Source organism: Cinclus cinclus, chromosome 6, assembly GCF_963662255.1.
Source record: "Cinclus cinclus chromosome 6, bCinCin1.1, whole genome shotgun sequence".
Taxonomy (NCBI): Eukaryota; Metazoa; Chordata; class Aves; order Passeriformes; family Cinclidae; genus Cinclus; species Cinclus cinclus.
This window is the reverse complement of record NC_085051.1, coordinates 39589687-39608729: the sequence shown is the minus strand read 5'-3', so window position 1 is coordinate 39608729 and position 19043 is coordinate 39589687. Positions and strand designations below refer to the sequence as shown.

Here is a 19043-nt window from a genome sequence, read left to right as displayed (position 1 = left end):
CCTCCCAGTAGAGGTTCAGCCGGCCACTTTCTGCTGGCAGCTAGGTAAGAGCAGCTCTGGGCATCACCGAGGGCGGCTGATGTCTCCTGTCTTCTCATACCACTCTTCTGCATCACAAGCCGTTGTTACTGTGATTAATGTCCTCTGCATTTGCCACTGCCCTGGTGAAATTCCTCACTTTTCACCCTGCCCTGTGAGACAGGGTTTCTAAATCTTCCCTCTGTATTTCCTCTACATCCCTATGCCATGTCTCCATCCTTTTCACATTATACGTCTCCCAGGCCAGCTGAGACCTCAGGCACTCAGCAGATGAAAACCCTCTCCTTTTCCTTAGGCAAGGCACTTACTCCAGCTCAGGGCAGCCCTCTTGTACAATACAATGGTGCAGCTTCATACAGAGCCCATGGTCTATACCACCCCAAATGCAGCTGTGCAAAATGGCTGCCTGACATGTTACTCCCTCTTCTGCATTTGTGCGCTGTTTTCCTTACCTTGGCCATAATGCTTTGCATTTGCCTTCAGTGAATTTTGTCTGGTGTTTGGACCACTTCTCTATCAGAGTAAGTCTGAGTTCTACAAAGTGCTTGCAGTCTGGCATCACACACGTATATTTTATAAGCATGGGGATTCTTCCTTTGTGCACCTTAATGGCAACATTTGCATGGAATAGGGCTAAGGACAGACCACTGCAGCCTGTGCTTTAAAAGGTTTTTATTGTAACAGCCAGGTATTGCTAATTGTCTTTGCAGTGCAGCTGTGTGATCCATTGTGCAATTGCCACAGTTTAATCTAGAGGGTATTTTCTCAATCTGTTTGAGTGTGTCATGTGAGAGTGTGTTGAAATCCTCACCATGGCCAAGGCATATCATATCCACCACTCCTCCCTTATCTGACAGGCCAGTTATCAGGTCAGGGAAGAGAACCAGATTGGCTTAACGTAATCAGGCCTTAACTGATCTGCACCAGCTATTTAATGATCTGGTTATCCTTTAGAAGGTTGTGACCTAATCACTCACAAAGCTGAACTGCTTAGGGGTGAGCAGACTGTAATGCTGGATTTTCCCTTCTCTGTTTTTGAAGATGGTTATGAGATTTATCCTTTGTTGCTTTTCTGAGGCCTCCTTTATGCTCACATCTCAGAGAGAACTGTCAACTTTTCAGGGACTGCAGGCAACACTAAGCATGTGAACTTGCGTTGCCACATACCTTTATGGATGTAACTGATTGTTGAACCTCTTCATCTCAGTGTGGCCTTTCCCTCCCTGTGCTGCTGCACCCTTGTTTAAACACTTCAAACATGGTCTGTGCCCTGTCTGATCACCACGAGTGTTTTTATGATGGCTGGAACAAAGCCCGTGTTAGCTGCTCCAGCCAGCTCGACTGGCTTTTGTTTCCTCTGTTGATAAGAAATAGACTGGCATTCCCCATTGTTTCCTCCTAACATATTTATGGGGCCTTTGCTTGTTGCCTTTTCTATCCTGAGCTAACTAGCCCTCCTTTTACTCTGGAGCCTGGTTTTTTCATTTCAGTTCTCCTGCTTGGTTTTCAGTCATCACCATGTTTTTACCTTGCTGACTTCAGGCCTTTAGAATACTCCCGCAGCTGCTGCAGGACTTCCCTTCTCACTTCCCTCGGGCAATAGCTTACCCATGTTCTGTAAGGTGAGCTGTATGTCCCCACCCCTGCCCAAGGGGGCAAAATCCAGGTTTTGGTGCAGACTGCTAGCAACACTACCCTGTTGCTTCTGGGTTTTGGGTCTCTCTGGGCTGAAGTGTTCTTGTTTCATTTCTCCTCTCGAGTTGGTGGCCAGACCAGCCAGCCTGCTCTTTCAGCTTTTGCCTTCTCTTGCTTCTGAGGCTGCAAAGCACATCTTCCTTGATGTGCCTAACTTCTTCTTCGACTTCCAAGCAAGCCATGCTGTTCATGGCAATGTGTGATCCTGAGGTTTAGTGCAAGTCCACAGCGTCAGTTCAACAGTTGGTTTAGCTGTGTCTGGAGACTACCTTGTTCTTCAAACTCTCTTCTCATATTTCCCCTCTCAATCTTCCTCCTGTGACTGCTGTGCTTTCTCTTACCTCCCTGAAAATTTTGCTTCCAGCATCCCTCTGTGGGGCTGCATTCTGTTTTTTTGTCAGATGGCCCCCTCCACCTATTCTAGAGATAATCCAAGGTCCCTGGGGTGGCAGAGCACTTTGGTCCTCCCAGGGTTCATTGGCCTTCTCTCTCCCTTGGGTGGCCAGCTGCTCCCCACTCCCTGCTGATCAGTGGGGATTGAGTCTGGAGTTTGTGGTGAGAGGGGTTGGGCCTGCCTTGATAGGTGAAGATTTGGGCTCTGGAGGTCCTGTGGGTGCAAACAACGGTTCTGGGGTTGTTGTACATGGGTACTCTGTCCAGCTCATGGCTGCACCACAAGCTGGTTTATCTCAGGCAGGGTGTCTGGGTGAGTACATGCAGCAGAGCAGACCTGTCACAGTAGGGCAGCTGCTATAGGGCTCACGTGCACACTCCAGCCTGATGAGCTGGCCAGCTGAGCCCTTTGGCACAGTTTGCAGGTTAATAAAATAAGCCGTTGTTTGTGCAGCATGAAGTCCCTCTGTGTTTTGGTCCTGGAGATGATAATCGGCCTCTCAGGGCCATCATCATTTGCTTGGTTGACCTTGTTGGATCAGAAAAGGGTATTTTCCAAGGCTAGAAGTGGCCTTTTCCCCAGATCTTAGTCTATTACATCTTGTTAGCCAAAAGCTGCTCACCAGGGGGGTGTCACCAGCTGTAGAGCACGGAGGGGCTCTTACCTGGTGTGCATAGGGCGGAGTTCAGTACTGTGTTGGAGGATTCTGGGGATGCCACCCTTGATATTACAGATGCTCTGCAGATATGCTGAGGGCATGGGAGGCTAGTGGTGTCACTGTGGACGTTCTGGAGGTACTGGTTAGGGGACAGGGTAGGCAGGCCCTGTGTGGGAGGTCCAGGGGGATTGGCAGGGGCACAAGGAGATGGCTGTGGGCTGGGACTACTCACTGTGCCACCAGCTCAGCCCAATCCTTCTCCTTGCAGATATCAACGAGTGTGAGGAGGTGGGCAACCCTGAGCCCTTGTGCCGAGGTGGCACCTGCGAGAACACAGAGGGCTCCTACCGCTGCCAATGCTTGCCGGGCTACGTGGCCCTGGCCCAGTCACACCACTGCGTGCCCCAGACAGCCCAGAACCCAGCAGCTGCGTAGTTCTAGGAGAGCAGGGGTGAGGGTGCTCCCCTGCACATGGCTCTGGGACCTGGGAGCACAGAGAAAGGCCTCCCAGGGCTGCAGGTGCTTCGAGGCTCTTTGTTCCTTCCCCTTTGAAGTGCACAGCTTCCACACCACCTCTCTCTATAGGTCAGGGCTGAGCTCCCAGCCTCTGCACCCCTCTTGGTTCTGCCAGCCCCTGCCCTTCCTGCAGCAGAGCCCACCCCAGCCCTCAGCACCTGTCACATTGCCCTGTGTCATGGAGGCTCATAGGACACCTTCCCTTGCCACACAGCCCCAACCTGACCCCCTCACCCTGCCAAGAAAGGGGGTTCATCTCTCTGCCACTGCTGCACTGACCTAGTGACAAGCCTTACCCACATGGCCGGTGCTGGCCCCACTCCTTGTGAAGCATCCAGCCTCCAGGCCAGAGCTTTAAGATGGGGGTTCCACCCCAGCTTTCTAGAGCTGCAGCCTAACCTTGGGGCATGGGAAAGAAGCCTGAGGGGCCCCAGGGCCAGCTCTCCCTATGGCCTTTAGCCCCACACTTTGTGCCCCATGCTGGGTGGGCAGGGGGAGGGGGAAGCAGGTCCAGCTTCCTTTCTGTAAAGTTGTTGGTGTCGTGTTTTTTTTTAACTGATTCTGCTGGAAACTTTCTCATGTTGTTAAATAAAACATTTATTTTGGGCCCCTGTGGCTCAAAACACTGGGGCTTGTCAGAACTATGCTTGTCTTGCCTCTGCCAAAGGCGGCGCCATCCCACTTGTAAGCCAATTCTTAGCCCTCTCAGCTGGCACATGGCCGCCTCCTGCTCCCGAGCCAGAGCAGAGAGCTTTGCCAGGCCAAATCCCCAGCCCAGCACCAGTGACAGGAGCCAACTCCAGTCTCTGCAGGCAGTACAGAAGTTGTAGCTGTTCACACCCTGCCTTGTCCTCACACAAGCGGGCTGCAGTTCCTGTATGAGAAAGTGTAGTTACTGCAGTTGGTAAGAGCTCTCTGGCAGGTCTGGGAGTTGTTTTTCCAGCCCTGGACCCCTCAGTATAAAGACCTTTACCTGTACTGCAGCAAGCAAGGCTATATTCTATGCCACCACCTTTTCAGGGAGCCTTTGCACAATTTCAAGCCTGCGTAGGACTAGTGAGGCAGGAGCACAGCTGGACATTGCCAGCTGGATATCAGCAACAGAGATGTTTGGCTGCTTCCAGGTCACCCACACTTAGGTCAGCGTACCCCCTCTATTCATGCTTTCAGCTAAGACCAGCTAAACCACCAACTAGAAGATGCCCAGCTTCTCTGCTTTTCCTCCTGATCCTCTACACTTACAGAATGTAACACAAGCAGATTTTGTCTAGCCTTTATTAAAAGGAAGGTTATAAAAAGAGATTCAGGAGCTTGCAGCAGCTCCAAGTTAGTAGTAGTGCAAACCATCAGTTAGAGAAAGAATCATCCCTGCAGAGACATTGAATGCCATTTGGCTTTGCATCCACAAGAAGGAAGTTTTCCCAGCTGGAGTCCTGCTGGCTTGAGCAGAGGCCCAGAATAAAGCAGGCTGGCAGCTCAAGGAAAGACTCCTCTCCTTCCCTCTGCTTCAGCTGCATGGATAGCAAATGCAGGTCCCAGGGGCATCCTGATCATAACAGAGCAGGAGAAACACAGGAGAGTGGATGCAGTCGGCATTCTAGAAGAGGCACTGAAGGGTTACCAGGTAGCAGCTCAGACAATAGCCAGGTTCATCACTGTGAAATTCCTTTCTGAGGACAGACAGCTCCATGTCTCCATGTGTAACAAATAAAGTGCCTCTGCAGAGCGGCTGGTGGATGATGCTCAGTCACTCCTGCAGCAGACACTGCTGCCCTTTGAGCTGCTAGAAGAACACCCCAGGGGTGTCACCTTAACACAGTAAGAGGACTCTGCCAGTGGGTGATCTTGCAAGGAACACAGTGCTGGCTGCTCAGAGGCTGCAGAGCTCTGAAGGAAGCAGTAAGAAATGTTTATTATATAAAAGAATTTGGCCTGTGTTGTTTCTGGTTTTTCCCTCCCCAAGCCCTACTAATGGCAGGGTTCCTCAGCTGGTGATCTGCACTGGTATCTTCCAGCAGAACAACATCTGGTCCTGGTCATCTACCAGCTCCCACTTCACAATTAGTTTAATCTGAAAGAGAGAGGAACAGAGGAAAACAGGAACGGTCAGGAGATCTTAAGGCAAAGGCATGGGGAGAAAAGTTATCACTTGGATAACAAGTGGAACAAAGAGGTCCTGGGACCTCTGCACAAAGAGGACAGAGCTGGGGCCTTGTCCTTGCGTGCAGTAGGTGAGCCACGCTCATGCACTGATTCCTGGAGTACCATCTGTGAATGGAGAGGGATCAGTGACATGCACAGGAGACCTCCACACACTGCACTCGAACTCCCACTCCCTGAGAAAGTCGAGTGGAAGCATCCTGCAGCATCCCCAGCTGAACTGCACTCCAGAGTCGAGCACACCCAGTCTGGGAGCATTCAGCTGCATGCAGCAGGCTCTGGTGGGAGGCACAGCACAGGAAGATACTGGAGCAGCTAAAGCCACTTCTCAGCAGCTGGAGCTAGGCTGCTTCCTTTGTTGGTCTGTCCCAAAGTGGGAACTTGAAACTAGAGTCATACAGCAGGAAGAACACCAGATGGTCTATGGAGTCTACTCTCTCTCACCAGAACAGAACAAGGTGTCTTCCCTTAAAGGCAGGTGGTAAGGCTACCCCAGTATAACAGTAGCTGAGAAGCTGACCCGCTGCCTGTATACTTACACTGGGGTATTCACTCTTCACAGGGAGTTTATTCAGGTAGCTGTAGGAATGGCCCTTCTGAATGGGGCACTGGATCCCAGACTTGCATCCATCAGGTTCAGGAATAGGGAAGGGTATGTCCACGTGCAGCATCTCCCCATACACCCTTGCTTTACTGCCCTGGCTCTCGATCTCTGCAAAACACACATATACCCCATATACCTCACATACCCCACAGGCAGCAAGAACACAACTAAGGGACACTTTTCCTCCCACCCAGATTCTTCTCCAGCCACCCTTCTCCCCTCCCGCCAGTGGAACACAGAGGGGATCATCTGTCCCTGCCCACTCCCGCTGGGGATGTGCTCCTTACTGCTGGCGAAGGTGACGTTGATGCTGTAGGATGTCCCCTTGTGGAGCAGGCAGGGCTGAGTGGGGCAGGGGCTCACGTTCACCTCCTGGATGCTGCCGTCTACGGAACCTGCAAGGAAGAGTCGATATTACCGGGCCGTCCCCGCCTGCTGCTGCACTCCTCCCGCTGCCCCGCGGTCCGGAGCCACTCACCGCAGTCAACGAAGCGGAGGGGCTCGGCCAGGACGGTGGCGGCGGCGCCCAGCGCCAGGAGGAGGGCGAGCGGGGACGGCACCATGGCGGCAGCGGCTGCGGGCACGGTGGCGGCAGCAGCGGCGGCTCCGTGGGGTCACATGAGCGCGGCGGCCCCGCCCGCCGGTCAGCCGGGACGGGCCCCGCCCGTGGGGCCGGGCCGGAGCCATCCCGCGCTCCCGGGGGGAGGCACCGCCCGCCCCCGCGGCCGAGGCTGCAGCCGGGAAAAGGGCACTGGGAGCACCGCCGTGACAGGGGACGAGAGGACGGCCCGGGAGTGGTGGTGTGCTGGAACTACTGCCCTTGGACAGACAGACAGACACCATCTCCAAAAGCGCTGCCACTGGACATCCTCACTCCTGGGCTATGCTGGGACAGTCAGTGTCAAAGGCAGCAGCCGGAGGACAGGCTCAGATACAGGCAGTGCCATGGGCTGGGTCGCTCTTTTGCTGCCTCTACTGAAAGGGGATAAAAGATAAAGCCCACAAAGCTGCTGTAACAGACTGTCCCTGGCCTTGTTCATGCATATCCCATACCCTCCTGTTCTGCATGTTGAAAGCTGTTTGCGTAACATGAGTGCCAAGAGTGACATCCGCTGAGTACCTGGCATGGAGGCCATCTTTCACAGAGCACACACGTCAGTCCTGTTTCTCAAGCTCATGAATCGCCAGAGACTCCCTGCTTTGTGCTGTGGATGCCAAGGCACAGACGACGCTTCAGAAAGCATTTGATCCAAGCTGAAGTTTACAACTTTTCACCAATTTCACCTAGTAGCAAATTTCAGCCTTTCTGCCATCATGTCAGAACACGGTGGGGAGGCACGTGCGTGTGATTTGGTGGGAACGTGGCAGAGCTGACGCACTGTCCCCGCTACAGACCTCTGGTCCCAGTGAGGTGTTTGCCTGCTCAGCTACAGCTGCACGGCCAAGTGACTCAGAGGTGGCACCCCAGGCTTTGCTGAGGCCCTCTGCAAAGGGTGTTACATCAGAAGGGGTGTAGGGCTTTTTAATGTTTGGGGTTTTTTTTTAGATTTTGAATAAGCATTCAGTTTCCAAACACATGTATCACAAAGTGCTTACCACAGCCCTATGAGAAGAAACCCCAAAAAAACACCCTCAAAAAAGCCCTGCTGAGACTAAGCCATGTATTTAACACTACCTAGCATACTTTATAACTGACCCAGATAAAGGCTTTTCCTTGTGCATGGAAAATACGCGCTTCAAAAGGCTTCCCTTATCTCCATCCTTCAAATCTTACAGATGGTAAACAAAGCTGCCTATCTGACTGCTGGTAGCAGAACTGCAGTCAGGTCAGAGCAACATCATAAAGTGCCATCACACATTCACAGGATAAGCAGTGCTTGGAATTTGCTTGGAAGCAAATTCCAGAGTCCATTAAATCAGAATGCCTTCCTGTGAAACAATTCGCCATGTATCTTTGCTTCACAGATGCTTTTACAAAATGGAAGTGACTATGGACATACAAGTCAACACATATTTCAAACGCTTTGAATTAAAAATCATGGCATCTGAGATCTAAATTAGCATGTCTATTTCCCCTCCCTGCACCCCAAACTGGAGTAGTAAAAAGCCTAATAAATCTAAGCCTGTAAATCTACAGCCAAGGCCTTTACAGAAGAAAGAAGCAGAAACCTTCCACCCAAGGTTTTTAGCTGATATCATACATTATCATAGTTCAGTTTTGCAATAACATTACTAAAGCTTAAATTCCCCAGGGCAGCACAAGCATCTTAGGCCAAACAGACCTTGCTTTTAGGCACATACCCCCTATGCCATCTGATAACAGGCACAAGCCTCCATGTTCCCTTGGAGCCAAACATTGCTTAAGAAAGATTCAAATCAACTTCAGGCTGGTCTCATTATTTTGCAGATGGAGAAACTTTCAAAATACCAGCATCACAGGGAGCTTATGCTGCGGTGCAGAAACACCAGCAGAAAAGGTTAAGAAAGTTAGCAGACAAATTTTTTCCAGTAAGACTGATACTGCAGTTGTTAATTTTTGTAGTTCAACCAACTCTATTACACGAGGAAAAAAGCCTGAAGTTCCACTTCAGCAGCTATCTACACCTGATTAATTCAAACCTCTCTAACAGCATAGCACTTGCAACTCAGTAAACAGATGCGCTTGAGGCACTACAACACCACTGAATACAGCAGGCAGGTTCTCAAGAAAATCCACATACAGAGACTAATCAATTTAACTGTTCTTTCAGCCAGAACATGCTCCTTTTGCTGCAGATCATCAGAATTCACATTTAAATTCATCACATCCACTTTTGTATTCAAGACCACACCAGAGGTTTTATTATCAACAGTTTCTGAAGCACTTCAACAAGTTTAGTTTCCCTTCAAAATAGATAAAATACGATCTTAGCATCATTTGCAGAGGATTAAAAAAAAAATCCTAGAAAATTCAACTCTCAGATAAATCTCTTCAATACATTGTGCTTAAAGAGAGCTAAAGGTACTCCCCCAAACCAAGACACCACAAACCAGAATAAGAAGAGAAAATCAAAACATAAACTTAAAAACAGATTATGTCCAGCTATCAGGAACAAGATGACCAACAAAATCAGAACCCAGGAAGGAAGAAAAACTAGACTGTAACTCCATGGAAAAAAAAAGCAACCATCCCTGTACCACACAGCTGACTGAAGGGAAAAAAACGGCCAGTGATAGGAGATGAAAGGGAATAGCTGTTCTCCTTAGTTACCCCACCTCCCCTTGTCACAGCAAAAAGAGACTCATGTTCCCCAGAACATGAGTCTCTCCTCAGCACAGCAGATTATTAATTATATTAACTGTGAGTGACGTTAGCTGACCTTTTCCTCATTCTTTCAGTCTTCATTAACCATTTCAGCAATGTCCCAAAGACCCTTGAAGCTGCTTGCCACATTTCTGTCACTTAACACCTTTCTGCCACTTTAGCACAATAAAAATGAAGGCAACTCTAAAGTGTCTGTTTTTTGGGGCTACATCCATTCTCCAAAAGGTGTCAGAATGAATACAGCCACAACTTGGAGAAACACAGCAAGATCAATCTAATACACCCTACAAAAGTGAGAAAGAAAACCAATGCAATATAAAAAGGCATGATCCCTCCTCATCTTTTCTCCCAGGAGGTTTCCATTTCCTCCTCCAAAGTTGTCAGCTTTTGGGATGCCACACTGGTAATAATCAAGAAACACCGCAGTATGTTTTTATTTAAACATTCAGTGTTCTGATATGCCTGATGAGGATTCAATAACTATTGCAGGTGCCTGGCATTAGAACTCCTACTAAGACCCTGCCTGTGGTACTTTCCTGCCTTTATCCTAGCACCATTACAACTAACCCAAGAGTAAGCAAAATTAAACAGCTCAAACCAGTCTTTATTTACATGCTCAGGGTAGAACAAAAAGCAAAACCCCGTGGTTACAGAAGAACCACCTTGTTTGCAGCAGGATGGCGAGAAAGCAAACTGTGACAAGGTCCTCGAGTCCTCTGACAGTAAATTACCCCCTCCTGCTGGGATGACAGGTTTGCTTCCCCCTGTCTTCCACACCGTCACTGTATGACTCTCCACAGGCCTGGCTAGGGCTGAGGAACAAGATTCCTCCCACAGAATCACATGAGGAACAAAGAGATAAAGACTTTTAACCCCGAGCGCATCCGTGATGAACCGGCCGGGCCGCTGTCACAAGGCAGACGATCGGGAGGAGCTTAAACCACCGTGGGAGGGCAACACGCCCCAGCTGGCCATAGGGGCCTGCCTGGAGCTGGGCGAGCCCGGGGCCTCCTCTCGCCCTTGCTGCGGTGGGAGGCGAGGACAGTGTGGGCGTGAAGCCGAGCAGCGCCGGCAGCGCCGCGCCAAGCGCTCGAACGAAGGAAGAGTAGCCTCCACCTGATAAAGGAGACCAAACCAGAAAAGCCGGGAACAGGGAAAAACCCTAAAACCCCCCTTCCCTGCTCCCGTGTTTGTTCTTCAGCCTACCCAACTCCCCTGCGGCGGCACCTTGATCCGTCTTTGGGTTTTGCTCATCATAACCTTACGGCCTATCCCGGGACAACCATGCGCTGACGGACAGCGCTCGCTGCTTATTACCCTTCACTGCTTCGTGGCTGCGAACAGCAGTTTCGTGACTTTGTGTGCCCGTAACGCGTTCCCCGAAGCCGCGGCCGAGCACCGCCCGCGAAGGGCACGGGCACGGCCACCGCCGCCCCGGTGACGCCCCGGTGTGGGCGCGGCCGCACTTCCGCCATGGCGGCGGGGCGGGGCTGGGCTGGCATGGCGGCGCAGGCTGTGCTGCGGCGGTCGTGGATATTGGTTCTAGGCGGCCGGACGAGGTACCGTTCCCTTGGGCTATCGGCCTCTTGGGCCCTCCCTCGGGGTCACAGAATGTCCCCGCTGCGCGGCAGGGGGTGGTGACTGCAGGGGCCGGGCCCGCCGCCCGCTGCGGCGGCGCGGACCCCTCTGAGGCACCCCCTCTCCCTTCTTCCCGAGGCAGCCGCTGCTCCGCTTCACCGTGCCCAGGCCGAGCGCTGCCGAGGCCCCCGGCCGGCCCTGCTCGCCCAGCTGGCTCCCTGCTGCGCTGGGCGTCGTCCTTCTCCGAGCCGGGCCCGACGGAGAGCGGCCCCAGCGAAGAACAGATCTTCCTCAGCGAGAGCTGCGTGAAGGTGGAGACTCTGGGCGGGGTCAGGTGTCTCCGGGAGGGTTTCCACGCTGCCTGCTCTGCCGTCACGCAGAGAAGACAAGTTTGAGTGTTCACCAATTTGTTCAGCAGGCCTTTTTATCACCTTCCTGTTATATATTTGCAGAGGCTGCTGGAGATTGCAGAAGGATCAGAGTTTCTCAGGCTGCAGGTAGAAGGAGGTGGCTGCTCTGGCTTCCAGTACAAGTTTTCCTTGGACACAGTTATCAATCCCGATGACAGGCAAGGACAAAGGGGCGGTTTGGTGGGCAGGTGTTGCTGTTCTTTGCAAAAGTGGCAGGAGGGGTGTGTGTGAGATAATAGTGTCTTGTGTTGAAGGGAAGAGGCCTGTGAGATAAAGGAGCGTGCTGAAGTTGTGCTTCTCTGTAAGGTCTTTGGCAGAGTTAGTGGTTTAATATGCTGCTTTTTTTGCAGAGTATTCGAACAAGGTGGTGCCCGTGTGGTCGTGGATGTAGACAGCCTGGCCTTTGTGAAAGGATCTATGGTGGATTTCAGCCAAGAGCTGATCCGAAGCTCCTTCCAGGTGGTGAGCAACCCCCAGGCAGAGAAGGGTTGCTCATGTGGAACTTCCTTCTCTGTCAAATTCTGATTGGACTTCTCATGGATGGACACTGCAGACAATTTTGACAATCTCCAGAGGGTTTATGTTTGTTCTTTTCCCTGCTGCTTCCTCTCATCTCCCTTACACTTTGACACGGCTGTTACACGTTACTGCAGCTGTGTGTGTGTTTGCACTGAGTCTGTCTCCAAGACTTGTTGGCCTCCCCTTCAGAAACAATGAAGTTGCCATGAGCACACACAGAGGAGCATCTTCAGCGCCTTGTGAACCACTGGCCAAGTGGTGCTGACTGGCCTGCCCTGTCCTGAATGTGGAACTACTTAACTGTGTCTGCAAGAGAAGGCTGTGTATATATATGTGTGTGTGTATGTTTATTGAAAGTTCTTACTAAAAAAAGTCTGTGAGATTGATCAGTATTGCTTGTGTGTTTACATGTGGGTAGAATGTGGACTCTTTCAGGTTAGTGTTGCTTACTGCTTGTCTTCCAAATGAATGGGACTTGGAGTCTTTCTCACATGTACTGCTGGCTCTCCACTGCCCAGCTTACAGTGGGCTTTTCCAGATACTTTTTTGTTGCTGAACAGGATTCTCTTGGTCCCAGGAACCTATGGTTAGCTGCAAGTTCCTGGGATGATGTTTTTTACTTGTTCAGAGTAACTGAAACCAAAAAAAAATGAGGTATGAAGAATTAATAGCTTATGTTTTTTCTATATAAAAAGAAGAAAAGCCTGGTGAATATATATGAAAAAGTAAAATACACAGCTCTCTATGCTCCAGTGCTATTTTAGGCTGTTCCTAAGCCTGACTGAGAATTTTAGGTCTTACAGACTCTCAGGTTTCATAGTGTGGTTGCTGCCTGCTCTTGCCAGCAGGAAAGGAGGTTGAGGTGATAGAGGAGAGCAGGAGTACTGCCTAAGGGTTTGCAAATCCTTTTGACTTACAATTGTCTGGGAAACTTTTCCATAACTTGGTTTACCATTTAGTCTCTGTCTATCATGCCCGTTTTGATGCAAGACTGGAATAGCTCCACTCATGTCTAAGGGTCCCATGGAATGGGAAGTCTAGAAGTTTCCAGAATAACAACCTTTCAATTAGTCATTTTCTATAGTCTTTTATCTGCTACTAGATGTCTTTTAAGTTAGTGATTCACCTGCTTCTAGATGAGAGATAGGGAAGCTATTTTTGTTCCCTCTTTTGTGTTTTATCTGATCATAACCAAATTGTTTAAGACTTTAGTCTTTCACGTGAGTGTGGGAGCACTGCATGACTTTGGTCTCAAGGGAACTGCCTATGGCAAACTGAACGTTTCAAGACCATGCCACAGGCATTTTTTGTTGAGCTTCCCAAATGCCCTTTTAAACTTTAGTAGTGCCTGTGCTCAGCCCTGTTTTGCCTATTTATTTCTAGTGCTTAGAGCTGATAGCCACCTAGTTTCAGTTTCATCAGCAGATGTTACAGGACCTGTACATGACCTGCTCTGACTTTGTCACAAAGGGATGCACATGGATAGGAGGTGGAGCAGTGGCTTTTTCAGTTTAGCCCTTTTCCATTTCCTGTAGTCAATGTCTACCTAGTTATGTTGCTATCAGAGAGCTGTCGCACTATGTGAAAGGGATTAAAAGCATGTGGTTAAAAGATTTGTCTAAACCCCTTCAGGGTGTTTTAACCTTACCTTAATGCTCCCAGATCTTGAAGGTGATGTCAGCCAGAGCTGCCTTTGAAAAGTGTAAGACCTTAAAGCTTGTGTAGGTAGAATACATCAGATAAACTCAAATTATTTCTGCTGGGATAGCTATAAGTAGGACAGAGGAGTTGCTTTCTGAACCAGGAAGATCCATTCTTGATCCATTTCACACAGACTGACCTAGGTCAAGTCTCTTTTGAGGTCTTGTATGGAAAATAAAGTGCAGCAGTATTGCTGGAGAGGTAGCAAACCAGCAGCTACCAAGGTTTTTTCTCCCTGGACTAAAGATAGCTTTTAGCCCCAGTAAACATGCAGGTTTCATCTTGAATTATTGTTTTTGCTAAATGTAAATGTGCCATGTCTGTTCTACACTTGCTCTGTACCAATATAGTAGATGGAGCAAGTGCTGTCCATGTGGAGTGCTGCCCCTTTCAGAGGGTCTGCCTCTCGCTGGGACTGCACAGAGGATAAGGCTTGGGTGCCCAAAGTGTTGGTTTGATGCCCACCAGTGTCGCTTGCAGCGTTGCTGTGAAGCTCCCATGTGTGATGTGCTCTGCCCATGGTTCTGGCAGTACTGCTCTGACTGCACTAGGTGGACCCCTTACTCCTTGGGACTCACTGCACTGGACGTACTCGGGCATCTCTGGTGTGAGGTTGGATTTGCTCCATGCAGGACCTAAGCAAGAGCAAAAGTTTCTTTGCAGCTGTCTGTTTTGGATGCAGCCTGGTATTGCTGGAGTGTGCTCTTTAGATCAGAGAAACTTCTAGGAGCTGGAGCGATTCCAGCCCATACACCATGTTGCTATTGGCTTCCTAGTCCTGCTTCTTGGGAGAAGGTGTAACCTATTGGCAAAAGCTACTGGTTTTCCAGTTCCCATTAGGGAATGGGTGGAAAAGGCTGTCTGTCACCTCCAGAGTTGTCCTGGTTCTTTAGAAATCTGTCAGTACATCAGAATTTCTGTCAATGTTAGGAAGTCAGCAAAAGGGCTCTTGTTGACAGAGGGGTACAAAGGTGATCTTGGTGTATTTTTGCTCTGTAGGCAGGAAAGCTAGATCTTGGTTTCTACTGAAAAATTCTAACCTGTCAAGTTTTGTGCACTGAATAGGTGACAAAGATGGCACCACACTAGCCTGTGGGACAAGACTCATGGTGCCAAGAGGACACAGAAGATTAGACAGGGGATTTGATGCTTCCTGGACCATGAGGGGCTGCCAAGGCATGTCTGCAGGAGGTCTGCGGTGTGGGAGTAGTTAGGAGCCCTTGTACTGAGCCACTGAGAAGCTGAAGGAGCTGGAGGTGCTGTCTTTACTTCATGCCAAATGAGAAACTGCAGTGGAAAATCTTTCCCTGCTCCCACATAAAGAAGGAGGATTCTCTCAGTTCACCCACCTGACAAGGAATGAATGATCAAGAAAGATATTTATGGAAGCCTTAAGATGAAACTTCAAGGGAAAAGGGCACAATCATCAGTGTCACTGACAAGAAGGTTAGAAGAAGATGGAATAGAAATTCTCCCTTTGGTGAGAGCTTCTAGAAGGTCTGTAGAGACTTGTTGGTAGATGACCAGCATATCCTCAGCCTGTGACTGGCTCTGTTCTTCAGATTTGGTATCTGAAAGGCCTCTTAACTGAGGGTCCCACTTCAAGGCCTCAAGCCAGGCAGTGGTAGGGAAATAGGAGATCTTTGTTATCACCTATATTTCATGGTTTAGGGATATGCATGAGTACAATGCTTGTGTTGGTGGGCCCCTGTGTGATACCATTTACTACAAAGAACATTTTGAGGTGAGTGGCTACAATAGGACCAATGGTCAAACTAAGGTGAATGTTAGGGGCATAGCTGTCTGTCTCACCCACAGATTTTCATACACAGAATTTCACTAATCTCAGACCTTTCTCTTGTGTCATTATATATCTGTACATAGCTGTTGGGTGAGTCAGGAAGACAACTAAGGTTGAGGAGCCAGTACCTCTAGATGACACTCACTGGGACTTCTGCTTCTCCCACACAGTAGTGTAATTTCTTGACACTTTAAGGGCTTGCCTGAATCCAGCACCTGGGGGAGGAATCACTGAACAGTGGAGGAGGCAATAATGGGAAGGAGAAATGCTTGAAAGAAGGCTTCTCTTGTCTGTGTCCCACACTGTGAAGGCACATGCTCTGTACCAAGATTATTTTCAACCTTACAAACATTTCAAACATCTGGTAGCAGCTGCAAGTAAGAAAACCTCAGTTTTTAAGATTGTGTTTGTACACTGTGAACAGTTCCACTGTTCACACACTGTAAGCTGGGACTGGTCAGTGGAGCTTACTGTATTATAGAATATCCCAAGTTGGAAGGGACCCACAAGGATCATTGAGTCCTACTCCTGGCCCCACACAGGAGAGCCCCAAGAGTCACATGCACCTGAGAGCACTGTCCAAATACTTCTTTAACGCTGGTAGGCTTGGTCTTGTAATCATTTCCATGTGGAGCCTAATCTAGTCTCAATCACCCTCTGGACAAAGAATCTCTTTGTACTATCCAACCTAAATCTCCCCTGACACAACTTCATCCCATTTTTTTGGGGCCTGTCACTGGTCATCACAGAGGAGATCAGAGTCTACCGCTCCTCCTCACAAGAAAGTTGTAACTGCAAGTGAGGTTTCCCCTTACTCTGCTCCAGGCTAAACAGTTACCAAGTGATCTCAGCCCCTTCTCATATGGCTTCCCTTCAAGTCCCTCACTATCTTCATTGCCCTCCTTTGGACACTGTCTAATAGCTTTATATCCTTCTTATGTGGTGGCACCCAGACCTGCCTCTAGGCCTCGAGGTGAGGCTGCCCCAGCTCAGAACAGAGCAAGATAATCCCCTCCCTTGCCTGGTTGGTGATGCTGTGCCTGATGCACCCCAGGACAAGGTTGGCCCTCCTGGCTGCCAGGACACTGCTGGCTCATGTTCAACTTGTCACTGATCAGGACTTCCAGGTCCCTTTCCATGGAGCTGCTCTTGGGAGTTCAGAGAAAAATTCAGAGCAAGTGTGCTGTATTTCCTTATGAGCTGCTACAACACACGCTTAAGGACTGAACCAAACATTGTCTCCACTAGAAAACACTGCCATCAAATTCATTAGCAGAAAGCATAACAGCATGTGCAGTGTTTTGATGCTCCCTTTTCTTTGCCTGTTTTCATGCACACCAGCCAACGCTCTCACCATGCTTCTCTGGAATGGGCCATAGATGCCAGAGAGACTGGCAGTAGAGGAAGGGATAGCCTTGTATAATGGTGTGTTTGATACAACTGTCAGCCAGCCTGGATAAAGAACCACAGTTCAAGGACATGGAGCATTGGCAAGAATAAGCTGCAGCCATCTGTATTCTATTAAACTTCTATTTGGAAAGCGTTTTATTGGCTTTTAAATTTTTTTTCCTTCTTTTTCTCTTTTTTTTTCTTTTTTTTTTATTTTTGAATTTTTTTCTTCTTTTTTTCTTTTTTTTTTCTTTCTTTTTTTTGTAAGGGGATGAATCCTCAAACCAAATGCCATTAGGGGCCAGGTAGAGGATTAATGGTGCATTTCAGATCCTGCTGGGTTCTAAGGAATATGTTTGCTCTGCATGGTTTCCAGGATTAGGCTGCAACTGGCTTTGATCTATGCAGATACCTGCCCAGGAAACAGCTCAGTAGATCATGAACTTTGGGTTGGTTTAGTATCCAGCTGTGGACAGAAATATTGTGTGAGTCAGCTGAAGCTGTTCATGACAGTGAGATGGGCCATTACACCAAGACTGTGATTCTGCAACCCGTGGGAGCAGTTTGTGTGCAGTGCTTCCTGCTGCTGGCCTTCCCAGAACTTGTATGGCTCTTAATATCTCCTGCTTGAGCAATAAGAGTTTATGGTCCTAGTCTTTGTTGTTGATTAGAACCCAAGTTTGTGCCCCTGTTTTAATCAGTGCTCATTTACCTTTGGCATCCTTCAGAGGAACAGAATGGTATGTCTTTCAGTTGCTATGGAAACAGTGAGACTAAATGCACATTTCCATGGCAACCTGCCATTATCTTCAGCTCTATCTGTGGGTCTCATTTTCTGACCATGGGGGTGGGGTGGTGAAAATGGAACTTCTCTCTTAAAAAAATAAAATAAAGATGCTACCAACACCATCATCACCACCCCCTTTCCTCTGGCTCAGAGAGGGGCTGAGAGAGGCCCATAACTACTGCCACCATGCCATGCACCGAGGCTCCAAGGTATTCTCTTCAGATGCTTCTATTCTTCACCATCTAAAAATAGATACATTCAGAACAATTTGATGACAATGTTCCAGCACTTCTCTGAATTATTTGTTTCCTCAACTAATGTTCCTATAAAAGGCCCTTGAAGTTAATTGAACTTTCCAACAGGTTCCAAATGTCAAAGTGTCCCAGCTTCTTTTGGTCCAAAGGGCCAAGGGTTAATTACAGGGTCTAAGGCTCCAAGGAGAAGAAGCCTTTGTCTGCTGTGGCTGGAGGCAGCAGGGCACATCATATTAACCTCGGGAGTGAAGGATGTTCTTGCAAGGGGAGAATCTTTGACTGTTGCAGGGGGCAGCACCCATCAGAGAGGGATGAAAGGCAATGCTTATCTGTTTTGTGGATGATTCAGGGGATACAGGGCAGAGAAAACAGGCATATGCTTATGATGCATCTAGCAGTCCACCAGCCAGAAGTGCTTTTGGCCACTGCTAAAATTTCTGCCTCCCCCAGCCACTGAGTCAGGAAAAGGACAAAATCTGCTGTACTTTGAGCAACTGCACACAGCTGTTCCTTAAGCCCGTTTTCATTATTCTTGTTCTAACTGGCTTGACCTTTAGCTAATTCCTTTTATTCATAGTCTAATCTTGGTTACTGAGGGAAAAAGCTTGTGTCTTGCACAGTTCTAGCCTGATGCAATAATTATCCAGGGAGAGGATGTGGTAGAGCTCTCCTTCTATATCTGCCCCACTAGTCTTTACCACATGCTGAAAGCAGAGGATGCTAAAGCTCTGTCCTTTCAGAGGTCAGTGTGGAGACAGAGGTGGTCTCCACAACAGGTCAGCCAGCTGCTGCTCAAGGTCAACAGTTTTCCTTGCTGTAGCAGATCATACATGACAAAAAGCTGACACAGTCAGCCTGGGTTTGTGTTGTTTAATCAAGGGAAGACCACTGAGAGTTCTACATTGATGAACTTGCAGGATTTTACCCTGGAATGATTACTGCCTGGACGCATTGCCGGGGTTTGACTGGGAGCTATTGCTTGAACGACACTGAGAGTGTTCTCTGAGATGCTGGGACCTCCTTAGGTGCTGAGCACTGGACAAACTTTATCTGGTTTGCATGGACAGATGCTTGCTGGAGGATATGCTGCTGGTGCTGGACCAGGCTGGCTTGGCCCCATGAGATGCCAAGGTAGAGGGTACAGAGAAAGGTTTGCTGTATATGCTCTGTCTGCAAAGCAGTGACTGGCCTCTGTCTGCTGTGGGGAACTAACCTGCTGTACAATAGCCTGAGA

General features: G+C 49.0%; 3 protein-coding genes across 7 annotated transcripts in view; 2 read left to right on the top strand and 1 right to left on the bottom strand.

Annotated features, from left to right (window-relative positions):
- LTBP2 (latent transforming growth factor beta binding protein 2) overlaps nucleotides 1–3264 on the top strand; it is a 70781-nt gene extending 67517 nt beyond the window's left edge. Inside the window, exon 35 of the mRNA XM_062494207.1 lies at nucleotides 3055–3264. Within this exon, the coding sequence (XP_062350191.1) occupies nucleotides 3055–3221 (167 nt within the window). The 3' untranslated portion in view covers nucleotides 3222–3264. The remainder of the gene's footprint in view (nucleotides 1–3054) is intronic.
- A 1277-nt stretch (nucleotides 3265–4541) lies between these two features.
- On the bottom strand, nucleotides 4542–10774 carry NPC2 (NPC intracellular cholesterol transporter 2). 5 transcript variants are annotated; one of them, XM_062495112.1, is made up of 5 exons: nucleotides 10688–10774; nucleotides 6545–7041; nucleotides 6354–6461; nucleotides 6002–6174; nucleotides 4542–5373 (listed from the first exon to the last, which is right to left on the bottom strand). In XM_062495112.1, exons 2-5 carry the CDS (start codon nucleotides 6627–6629, stop codon nucleotides 5287–5289), a joined length of 453 nt encoding a protein of 150 aa, XP_062351096.1. In that variant the 5' UTR covers nucleotides 6630–7041; nucleotides 10688–10774; the 3' UTR covers nucleotides 4542–5286. The 5 variants fall into 5 exon arrangements, with proteins under 5 accessions (XP_062351096.1, XP_062351097.1, XP_062351094.1 ...); XM_062495113.1 differs by lacking the exon at nucleotides 10688–10774 and adding an exon at nucleotides 7187–10681; XM_062495110.1 differs by lacking the exon at nucleotides 10688–10774 and adding an exon at nucleotides 10577–10652.
- Nucleotides 10775–10827: 53 nt separating this feature from the next.
- On the top strand, nucleotides 10828–12263 carry ISCA2 (iron-sulfur cluster assembly 2). Its single transcript, XM_062495108.1, has 4 exons — nucleotides 10828–10929; nucleotides 11091–11259; nucleotides 11401–11516; nucleotides 11709–12263. Exons 1-4 carry the CDS (start codon nucleotides 10844–10846, stop codon nucleotides 11881–11883), a joined length of 546 nt encoding a protein of 181 aa, XP_062351092.1. The 5' UTR covers nucleotides 10828–10843; the 3' UTR covers nucleotides 11884–12263.
- The last annotated feature ends 6780 nt before the right edge of the window (nucleotides 12264–19043 follow it).